Source organism: Diceros bicornis, chromosome 3 (genome assembly GCF_020826845.1).
Source record: "Diceros bicornis minor isolate mBicDic1 chromosome 3, mDicBic1.mat.cur, whole genome shotgun sequence".
Classification (NCBI taxonomy): Eukaryota; Metazoa; Chordata; class Mammalia; order Perissodactyla; family Rhinocerotidae; genus Diceros; species Diceros bicornis.
In genome coordinates, this window is record NC_080742.1 from 58,615,367 (window position 1) to 58,627,722 (window position 12,356).

Sequence of the window (12,356 nt, forward strand, 5' to 3'; positions counted from 1 at the left end):
AAACCCAGGCTGCCAGTAGCGGAGCACGCGCACTTAACTGCTAAGCCACGGGGCCAGCGCCCCGCAAAAGTTTTTTAAAAGCTATTTTTAAAAATTTAATATCATTTTTTTACAGTTTTATTGAGCTATAATTCACATACTACACACTTTCAACACTGAAGTTTAATTTAAAAAATTATTTTGGTTTATATGGACTACAAGGAAATTTCCTTAACTAAATAGAGGCTACCCATTACACACTAACAGCAAACAGAACACTGAGCCACTAAAGACATTCACCTTCCAGTCAGAAACAAAACAGTAACAAAGGACAAAGCCTATTATTGCTGTAATTATTCAAACTTGTTCTGGAAGTTCTAGCCAATACAGTAAGATAAGGAAAAAAAGAGAGGTATACATATTGAGAAATGATCATTATTTGTAGATTATATGATAACCTGCCTAGAAAAATCTAGAGAACCAATTGAAAAACTGTAAGAATTAAAAAGAAAGTTTGGTAATGTGGCTGGATACAAAATTGATGTTTAAGAATCAACAGCTTTTCTATAAACTAGCAATGATAAATTAGCAAATGTAATTTAAAAATTACCATTCTCAATAGCAAAAAAAGAAAAAAAGGAAAAAACCTTACTAAGATCCAGAATTAAAAATCTTAGTAAGACTCACAGGGCAAAAAGACTACAAAGCTTTAATAAAGTATAAAAATTAGAACAATAACAACAATAATAATAACGCTTGAGTGATTGTCCTGTCAGCAGTTCTAAGCACTTCACATGCATTAACACTTCTAATACATACAGCAACCTTGCGAGGTCGATGTTGTTATTCCCATTTTACAGATGATGAAACTGGGGCACAGAGGGGTTCAGGGACTTGCCCACACAAATAAGTAGAGATATATCATATTACTGGATTGCAGAATCAATTACATAAAGATTAAATTCTCTTTGAATTAATCTAAAGCAATTCCAATAGACTACGGTGGGTGCCTGGGGGCGTGGGTGATTCTAGACACATTTATTCCAAAGCTTACCTGGAAAAGTAAGTGTGAAAAACAATAACAATAAAGGGGAGATTGAAATAGTGCTGTTCTGACTCAGAAACAAACAAATAGATCAATGTAAGAGAGAATCTAAAACAGAATCAAGTACATATGAGAATTTATTAGTATGTGATTAAAACTGGTATTTCAAATGATTGGGGAAAAAGACAGATTACACAATATTGTGTTGGGACAATACCTCATTTGAGAGGGAAAAGGTAGATTCCTATATGTCAACACACTGCAAAATGAATGCAGGGTTGATTAATCATCTGTATGTAAAACAGAAAATTATGGAAGATGTTAGCAAGACAGTGAAGTGGGAGATACCTGCCTTGGTACCTCCACAAAAAACAATTAGATGGCTATCCACAAATGAAAACTGTTCCAGGAGGTCTCAAGAGTCCAATTAAGAACCTATACTCGGGGCTGGCCTGGTGGTGTAGTGGTTGAGTTTGCACGCTACGCTTCAGCAGCCCATGGTTCGTGGGTTCAGATCCCAGGGGTGGGGAGGGGCTACACACCATTCATCAAGCTATGCTGTGGTGGTGTCCCATATACAAAATAGAGGAAGACTGGCACAGATGTTAGCTTAGGACCAATCTTCCTCACCAAAAAATAAAAAATAAAAAAAGAACCTATCAGTGGAGCCAAAAACAGAGAATAACTATTCAGAAAGGATCGCTAAGGAGATCAGCTTAGCTGAGACATCTGGAGATGGCTAGAAACAAAGAGGAAGGGTGAGGGGTATCGGTTTCAGCCACGGGGCAGGCGCCATAGTGGTCCCCAGAGGCCTGCTCTGCAGGGACCCAAGTAGATTTTGTCAGTGAGGACCTCAACATCTTTCACAGCAGAGGATCCCACAGCATTTGTCAGCATAGACCTCAAGGGCCTGCTGTGCAGAAGATACTGGCAGCTTCCACCACTGAGGTAATCAACAGCCATTGCTGCTGTGGACCCCCCAGGGGAAGAGGTGATTGCTCCACCAAATGTGAAGACAGCAACTACCAGAAACTCAAAAAATCAAGGAAACGTGACATAACCAAAAGAACGCAATAATTTTCCAGTAACTGACCCCACAGAAATAGAGATCTATGAGTTGCCAAAGAAAATTATGAAAGAAAATACGTGGAAATATTTTAATGATTTTGATGTGGGGAAGTGTTTCTAAGCAACAAATGAAAACAGAAAATGTACAGTTGTGACTGTATAGAAATTTTAAACTTCTATAAAGCAAAGACTATTAATAAACTATAAATTGGTATCCTGGAAGAAACTATGTTATATGTGTAACAGACAAAAGATTATTGTCTATAATATAAAAAACACTACAAATGAATATTCAAATGGTCAAGAAGAAATACAAATAGAGAATAAACTTGGAAAGACGTAAAACTTCACTGGTAAAGACTTATAAGATAAAATGAGTCATTATTTTTTTTTTACCTATCAGAAAATGTTAAAAGTTTGATAACACTGGTGTTCACAGAGATACAGGGCAATGGACACTCATCATTATAAGTTCTCAGTATTTATCAAATTATAAAAATTCATACCTTAAAATCCAGCAGTCCCATTTCAAATATTCTAAATACTAAAATAAGTATGCAAAGATACATGTATAAAGATGTTCATTACTCATAGCATTGGTTGTTATGACAAAAAAATAATCTAAACGTCCATTAATGTGGGAAAGGCTAAGTACTTGGTCATCACTCATGATGATGAACAATAAAACGTGGAGACCACTACAAAGTAAGAGGAAGATCTAGGCACACACCCAAGACATACTGTTAAACAAAAATAACAAGTTACAGAATAATAATACTATGATTCCATTAAAAATATACATTTTATGTTTTTGTATGTGTTTTCTACAATGATACATACAAAGCCACTTACAATCAGCACCCTCTATTCTTGATATACTATTTTGTCAGAATGTATTACTATAAACATGTACTACCTGTGTGATTTAAAGGACCCCTCTGCCCATACACAAACACTCGGGGCTGTCCCTTTCAGGTATTTAACCTCTAAGAAAGCCCTCCTTACTTTTGAGCTAAGTATCTTCCACTCATTGGCTCCCTCAAGTCTGTCCTCTTCCACATTATACCTTCTCAAATATTTGAAGACAGCTGCCATGTACCCCTCAAGCTTCTATTATCCAATTAAATATCCCAAGTCCCTTCATGCATTCCTTATGGGAATAGTTTTCAGCTTCTAAATATACTCTCTAGAATGTCAAGACACATTCCCCTTAGCTCCATCTAACCAGAAAAAAGTAGAGTCGGTCTATTACCTCCCTTAGTTTGGAAATGATTTCAACAGATAAGATTCTATCATTTCAAAGATTTCAACCATAAGATTCTAATTAGCTCTTCTGGCAACCATCCTGTTTATTGAAAATATAATCATAGGGTACAGAGTTCATGGAAATTCTCTGTACTATCTTCACAATTTCTCTGTAAATATACAACTGCCCTAAAAAATAAATTTCATTAACTACAGCAAATCTTATGACATATCTACAAATATAAAATGTAATTTGAGTTAAGATTTTCCTCAGAAGGAGCTTTCTTCACAATTTACCCCCCATGTCCTGTAGCAATGTGTGATTTATTTGACTAATATTTTTCCTGTATATTTTTATGCCTTAATTATAGTGACTTTACTAAAACTACAAAAAATGTGATATGACAAATAGTTTTAACAATAAATGTAGCAAAAACTGTTTCATGAATATTCAGAAAAACAAAAAATTATGTTTTCTCTGAAAGTTAAAAAAAATAAGAATCACCAAAATAAAACTTTAGCTTATTTCTGTTTACTGACTTTAAATTCTAGTCATATATTAAAATTAAACTAAACCAATTTAAACTTTGAGTTAATTCACAAATATAAATATCTCCAAAACAAGTTCAGATACATAAAAGAGATCCATAAGAATGATAGTCTTTTTTTTAAAGAAAACATCTAAGTTTGGTTCATGTCTCCCTTCTTAATCATAACGCTGAAGTTTAATAACATTCATTTGAAAAATTGATATTACAGTAAGTTATTTAATAACTGAATATAGTATGATTTAAAAACAACTATGATATAATTACCTTAGATAAGTATTCGTAGATAAGACACACAAAATATCACGAAAAGCCTGTGAATAGAATCAAATCAGTGAAACTTTTTAAAGGAATTATGTAACATTTAAAATGCCCTGATTCATTAACATAAACATCCCCCCACTAGAGAGAAGAGTTTTTATTGTTAAAGTGAGTCCTCAGGAAGATATGCAATTTGACTATCAGAAAACTAATTTGAACAGGAAAACACCTGGTATGGTGGTAACGCCATCATGTTATTGCTATCTGCTTAAAAGTATAAAATAAATACATACTGACTTAAGGCAAGTCAACTTTTAAACAATATAAATAAAAATGGTTCAAGGGGAGGGAGGAGGGCAAAAAGGATGATTAGGCACATGTGTGTGGTGATGGATTGTAATTAGTATTTGGGTGGTGAACATGACGTAATCAATGCAGAAACAGAAAAAAAAAAGAAGCGCTAAAAACGAAAGACCACTGTCTTTAACTAGGCTTTCAGATAAACCACTCTCAGACCAAGAAAATCTGCCAGTGGTATTTTAAACATTATTTCTTCTATTGTGATAATATTTTCCTCTGTTGTGAAAATAGTGAACACGTAGAGAATGATTTTTTTAAAATGGCTATGCAATTTCTCCTGTGTATGTCTCAAAATGGATCAAGACTTCTTTAAATGTGCTTTAGGGGCTGGCCCCATGGCGTAGCAGTTAAGTGCACCCACTCCGCTGCTGGCAGCCAGGGTTCGGATCCCGGGTGCACACCGATACACTGCTTGTCAAGCCATGCTGTGGCGGCGTCCCATATAAAGTGGAGGAAGATGGGCACAGATGTTAGCCCAGGGCCAGTCTTCCTCAGCAAAAAGAGGAGGACTGGCATGGATGTTAGCTCAGGGCTGATCTTCCTCACAAAATAAAATAAAATAAATGTGCTTTATATTTGAAAGATACCAAGTTGTCATTGTACTTTTCTTTCATAGCACCTATAACAATTGTAATTCTTTAACCATTTGTGTGATTATTTGCTTAACGTCCCCCCCATACCCAGACTATAGGAGCAGGCCTGTCTTATTTTCCCAGTGTACCTACAATGTTAACGTAGTTCTTGGTATATAGTGGGTAACTGATAAATTTCTTTTGAAAAAATAAATAAGAATATCTTTTCTAATGCGGCTTTCTAAAAAAAAAAAACCCATATAATACTAGATAAAGAAACATCTAAATAAAAAACTTGTTAGGGAGAGGAAGAGTTCATCCTAAAAATAAGACAGAATTCTGAGCTATTAGCATTAATCTATTATAGTCCTTATCTTGAACCCAAAAGCAAGTGATAAAATTTTTTTAAAATACCTTTTTAAAGATAAAATAAGTAATCACTATAACAACTGGAAGCAATAATGTCTTTGTGTATCTCAGTGGAGTCTGAAATATAGCAAATTATTTAAAATAGTCAATTATTAAATTTTATAATAAATGAGTAAAAATCTATGTCAAATTGAATGTCATAATGAAATTTCTTAACGGTAAAAATGTCTTTGTCATTAACAGAATATCTATTTATCAACTTTCATGTTCTAATGTAAGAATCAAAATTAAAAAAAGTTACACAAATTTATCAAAAATTTTAATGATAAAAACTATTAAACAAAAAATCAGCTATGTCTATTATTTTTTGCCTTTCTTTTGGTATTTTCCTTCCTCGATTTACATAATATTAAGTTTCAAAATGCGTGTTTACTGAACCCTGGGCCCTACATTATCATTTCCTGGGCTGCAATGTTCCAGTATTTTCATTTGTGAAACTAGAACTAACAAGGAAGAAAGCTAGCCTAAGTAATGAATAAGTACTGAAATAATATCAGCAGCTGAATAACTCTCAGGACTTATTATTGTGATAGGGAGTGATTCACCATGTAACTAAATTACATATTTCTTGAAGGCAGGAACCAAGTCATTTTCTTCTTTGTAGTCCTACAGCAAACTGCCTCACAGATAACTGGTGATCAATAATACCTTTTGAATGTAAGTATGACTGGCTGGACAGATAAGAGAATAATGTATGATTAGTAGTATACCTTTCTTGGCAACGTCTTGTTAAAAAATTTCATAATATTTGGGGTATTAGATGAAATAAAACTGAACTTTTTTAAAAATGAAAACAAGAGTTTGGATTTATTTTTCCTGAGTGGTCCCATATCTCCAAGTGACCTAGATTATTAAAAGTAATTGAACTATAATAATAGTAATTCACTATGGCTCATATAGTATGTTAAGCACTCTCTCTGGATTATCTCATTTAACCATTATCAAAAATTCTTTAAGATAGGGGCCACTGTTTACTGATTTTACAAGTAAGAAAACAGGCGAGGAAGGCCATACGATTAGTAAAAGTTATAGTAAAAAATAATAAAGTTGGGTGTTTCTGAATAAAAATTTTGAGTTTCATATTAAAAGGAAAATGAAAGAGAAAAAGACCATCATACCTGTAGAGAAGGAAAAAACAAAGAAACATTCATACCGCTTTTTCCATGAAGTCAAATTCAGGAGCACAGGTGTAAATTAAAGTATGGAAATCTGTATACCTTAAGATTCTGGCTGCTATAAGGTCGCTCAGGCGAATCTGGAAGAAAATAAAGTAAAAGGAATTTTACACAAATAATTATATCAATAATAATTGATTTGATGTAATAGTCATAGAGTCTGCAGAACAGATAAATCCAAGGTACATGGATGTTTGTCAAATAAAGAAAATACAGTGAACCATACTTGCTATTCACTGAATTATGAAGAAAACTGAAAACAAAGAGAAACATCAAGAGAAATGAAAAGTACAAAGAGGTCAGAAAAAATAAGCAGAGAAGATGATAATGTAAAGAGTGAGTTAAAATCAACATTTGCTGGGCAGAAACCACCATGGAGTTAATCATGAGATTTTACAATCAGATCATTCATCAAGAAAAAAGCAATTTCATGTTAACCTTTTTCACCACACATTATAAGTCACAAACAAATTTTCTATGCATTGTCATTTTCACAAAGCCTCATATACTGATTGCCATTTTTGGTGCTTCTTGGATTTTTCAGACATACATCCAAGCCATTAAATATGAGAGCTATTCTTCATAAGAATTACGACAACTATATACTATACGACAACTACACTACTTTAATTCAGTTACTTGATCTGCAAGGCCTTTAAAATAAACACCACCAACCAAACCCAACACAGAACTCCTACTTTCTACTGATTATTTATTACTTACTGTTGGTGAGACAACTACTTTTTCACTGCATTCTTATAATGCAGTGAAAGCCAGAAAAAAGAAAATATTTGGTATGTAAAACCTTAATTCAAATTATTTTACAGGGACAGAAATGATTTTATATCAAGTGTGCTAACTGTCCATGGATTTCATTTATTCATGGTTCCCCTTATCTACCAGTGCCAAGGATAATTTAGAGTTGACTTTATTTTTCTAATTTAGGGTAGGCGGGTGACTAGTAATAATTTAACCAAACCACTTTAGTTTCAAGTCTTTCTCACAGCTGTCACATAAAGAAAGACACTTAAGAGTACCAAGGGCGTGTGTGTGTTTAAGATTTGTAAAGAGCTGGGTGACAACGTGGAGCAAGGCAAGAAAGAAAATCACAGATCAACTTAATAGATAAATAAATAACTTAGGAGGCCTAAATAAAGTTTATCATAAAATGCATACCCTCTACAGAATAAAAAGTTAGGAACAATAAAAACGGAAAGAAAAAAAGAAAATGTGTCAGACATACCAGAAACAACAGCAAAAAATAAACCTAATAAACCACTATGCAGAGCTGCAATAAATGGCAAATAAATCCCTAATTTGGAAATCTTATTTAACATGAACATGTACGCAAGCTCAATTGCATTGGATAGTGATAGCACTTAACCTTTTAGAGAATAAATACTATAATCCCTTGTTAAAGGTGAAGTAATTTCAGCTTTAGACAGGGTCCTAATTGGATAGTACTAGATAAGGTAAATTTCAGAGTAGATTATTGTATGATACACTCATGTATGCTCATATCCAAACAGAAAGTGTGAAACATCAAAAGTAAATTCATGCATTGTTTTCTATTCCCTAATTAGTTAACAGAGACCTATGCTTTGAAAAGCGCCATTCTGAAGGTATGAGCCTTAAAACAAAGAGAAACATCACACATGAGGGATAAGAGGTCCATATATTTCCTAGAAGATGAAAAGATAGAGAACTTTCAATGTTCTCTTTTTACATTATAAGAAAAGCTTTAAAAATATCAAATCACATCTTAATTTTAGTCCATAATAATAAATAAATAAAACTATATTGAGATTTTAAGAGTTCTATAATTCAAAGCTCAGTACAGACTGCTCATGTGTTAACATCTACAATAAATTTATTATTTAAACAAATGTTTATTTGTATTTTAAATGAAATATAAACAAATAACTACTTAACATATTATTAATTTTCTTCCTAGAAGGCTAAGTCAGCATTCACTGATACACCTTTTTCTTAGTGGGTTGGACAGATCATTGAACTGCAGGGTTTTAGTATTGACTTTGCCAACAACTAGTGTGGGGACCTTGAAGAAGGCACTTAACCTCTATAAAATGAAGAGGTAAAAACAGATGGTTTCAAAGTTTTCATCCAGCTATATATTTATAAGGAATTTTTCTATTAACTAGAAAGTACTTACATGGTCTGAAACACCTAGGATTTTAGATGTCAGAAATTTCAAAGTGATTGTTCCACACAACCAAGCACAACCTTGAATTAGCTAGAAAATAAATAAAATAAATAGAAGTCAGGTATTCAAAATTATAAATTACCCAGTGAAAATATTAAATTATACCAACAAATGGCACAGGAAAATTTTAATCATGTGAGGTGTATTAGTGAGGAGGTCTAAAAAAAGGATGTTCCTTTAGAAAATTTTCTTTAAACTCAAAGAATTGAAACTGATGGCACTGCTATAAAATACATAACAACACTAGAGTTCTACATATCCTAAATCTAAAGGAATTTTAAAGTTATTTCTTTTCAATTTCTGCAAAGAAAAGAAGGGGGTTATATGTTTGTTTCCAAATATTATTTTCTAGCTGAAAATCTTTTCTTTTTTTTTTTTTTTTTTTTTGTGAGGAGATCAGCCCTGAGCTAACATCCGCCAATCCTCCTCTTTTTTTTTTTTTTTTTTTGCTGAGGAAGACGGCCCTGGGCTAACATCGGTGCCCATCTTCCTCCACTTTATATGGGACGCCGCCACAGCATGGCTTACCAAGCAGTGCGTCGGTGCGCGCCCGGGATCCGAACCAGCGAACCCCGGGCCGCCGCAGCGGAGCGCGCGCACCCAACCGCTTGCGCCACCGGGCCGGCCCCTTTTCTTTTTTTTTTTTAGTAGGATTACATCATTAAAAATTCCTCCATCACTCTTTTGGAAATATAATTACATGAGTCCCTCTTTAAGAAAGGAAAACTTGAAATTTGAAAACTTAAGCTTTCATTTTTAAGAGAGAAATATGAACTAAAATGTACAAGGGGGTTTCTGTTTGTTTTTTGTTTATGTTTTGGCTAGCCTTGATTAGAAAGAGCACAAAAATGGACTTCTGGGTAGCCTGAGGAAAATTATAGCAGCCTAAACCCAAACCTCTCCACACTATCCAAGAAGTAGAACAACGCAACCACACATACAGAAAACAGATAACAGTACAAACTTCACACTACCTGTAAATAGAAAGAAACAACAAATACAGCAAAGTTATATGTCAAGTTCCTGATCTAAGCCTTTTCAGAGAATAAGGGGAGTCTCAAAACTATATGGAAGAGGGAAGTGAGGCGCCCAAAACTGAACTAAAATAATCTAAGAAAGAGAAAGTTCACTTCAAGTATGAAAAGAGTCCTGGTACAGTAAAGAATGGACTACAAAGCAGGAACTTAAAAGGATGAAGGATAAAAAATACTGATCTCAGAAAGGCAGTACATCTGGAAAGAGAGGAAGGAACAAGGCAAAGAGAGAAACCCTTTCAATAATGCATAGAGAACGAAATAAGAAGGAAAAATTTAGTATATAGAAAGATAAATGAGAACCAAACAAATCAAAAGATAAAATCACTGCTGCCATCGAAAGAAAGAAAGTTATTAATTGATAAAACCACATTTTGTTAAACTGACAAAAGAGGTTGCACTTGGACTAAAAAACACCAACTCTGTCCACAAAATATTTAGATGAAAGGATGCCTGTGTTATCTACATAAAGCTTCTATAAGAAGATAACAAAAATGAGAGTCAAATATTTCAGCTGATGATATCCTAATGAACAACAAAAATCTCACAAAGCAGAAGAAACTATAATGCAGAAATAAAAGCTTAATTAAGTATCCTCAAATAAGCATTCAGAGATATTTAAAAAAACTTAAATGAGAATTTCAAAAACTGAGAATAAAAATGGACAAAACTAGAAATAAATAGAGAGCTGATTAAACATAGAAAAGAAACGGAAGAAAAGGAGAAGATTATTAAAAAAATGAAGACAATTTCAAAGTAATTAAAGGAGAAAGGATTCAAATAAAACTTTAATAAGGGCATTGAAGTAAAGGCAGTAAAAAAACCCCAAAAGAATGAAAATGAGATTAAAGGAGGAAGTAAAAGAATCAGAGAAAGTGGTAGAAACGGAAGACAGGCAACATACTTCTGATGGGAGTCTCTGAAAAAGAAAAGCAAGCAACGAATCAGAAGTAGTATTTAAACTATAATCCAAGAAAACTTCCTGGAAATAAAAGACGACAATCTATATTTGAAAAGTACCCACTAGTTACTGGGAAAATTGATCTGGTATGGTAAAGTGCCTCAAGACATATTCTAGTAAAACTATTAAAAATGAAGAACAACTCCTCAGAACCTCCAGGTACAAAGACCACATAACTCATAAGGGCAAGAGAATTTGGCTAACACCAGACTACCAAAAGAAACACACAAAGCAAGACAGCAAGGCAGAAGCATTTTCAGAAAACTCAAGAAAGCAGGAAGCAAGGACTTTATATCTAGCCAATCTGTCATTCAGGCATAAAGATTACAGAAAAACAGTTTCAAGCATGCGATAACTGAGGAAACAACCTTCCTGAATATAAAAAGAAAGTTAAAAATGAAAGAGAATCATGTAATGAAATATGTAGACAAACAATAAATATAATAAAAATATATGCAACATTTATAACATAAATAAAAATCTTCAAATTACTTCACAAAGCAAGACCTGACCTATGCTGTGTGGAGAAGACATATTAAAACAGACTCAGGGGAAAAATAAAACAGTGGCAAAAGTGTACCAAAGCAAATAAGAAATTATAGGTTATAATCTTAATATCATTAAAAGTTTTCCACCAAAAAGCATTAGATATAAAAAATATTTTAACACTAAAAGACATAATTCACGATGAGGCTATAAGAAGTATGAATATCTATGCACCGCAACCACCTTTTATATAGCAGAAGTTACTAGAAATATAAGGAGAAATAGAAACACACTAATAATAGAAGGCAAACACTTTTTCAATACAAGATAGGCCAGGGGGCAAATAAGACATAAAGATATAAAAGACAAAAATGATGTTAACAAGTAAATCTCATGGATAAATATATCAAACTTGGCATCCTGATAACAAACGATACACCTTTATCTCAAGCACACACGAACTATTCACACAAAAAATGATCACCTATTAGGTCAGAGAGAAAGCATCCAATAGCTACATAAAACAAAAATATTACAAACCACCCTCTGTAATCATGATGTAATAAAACTAAAAATAAATAACAAAGTCAAATCAAAAGGCCCTTTCTCCTGGAAATTAACAAAGCTTCTATTAAACAAGTCTTAAGTGAAAGGGAAACACAAACAAACAGTTTTTTAAAAATATGATAACGAAAACTATCTATTAGAAACTCAGGGAGACATGTAAAGCAATGATCAGAAGAAAATCCATGGCCTCAAAAACTCATATCAATAAAAATGAGAGTAAAAATAAATACATTAAAACCTTGACTCAAATATCTAGATAAAGAACAACAAAATAAACTGAAAGGAAATACTCAAGAGAATAATCTTTTATATTTACCCCTATGTGTATCAATTTTGTTGTTCTTTATTTCTTTCTGACTTCCATTAACCATTCTTTAAGGGTTGCTCTGCTAGCAACAAATT

At 33.2% G+C, this 12,356-nt stretch overlaps 1 protein-coding gene across 1 annotated transcript in view; it reads right to left on the reverse strand.

Moving 5' to 3' along the window:
• DPY19L2 (dpy-19 like 2) overlaps nucleotides 1–12,356 on the reverse strand; it is a 102,919-nt gene that overhangs the window by 26,575 nt on the left and 63,988 nt on the right. Inside the window, exons 13-16 of the mRNA XM_058569085.1 lie at nucleotides 8,856–8,936; nucleotides 6,661–6,762; nucleotides 5,493–5,564; nucleotides 4,153–4,199 (exon numbers count right to left, since the gene is read on the reverse strand). Coding sequence (XP_058425068.1) covers nucleotides 4,153–4,199; nucleotides 5,493–5,564; nucleotides 6,661–6,762; nucleotides 8,856–8,936 — 302 coding nt within the window. The remainder of the gene's footprint in view (nucleotides 1–4,152; nucleotides 4,200–5,492; nucleotides 5,565–6,660; nucleotides 6,763–8,855; nucleotides 8,937–12,356) is intronic.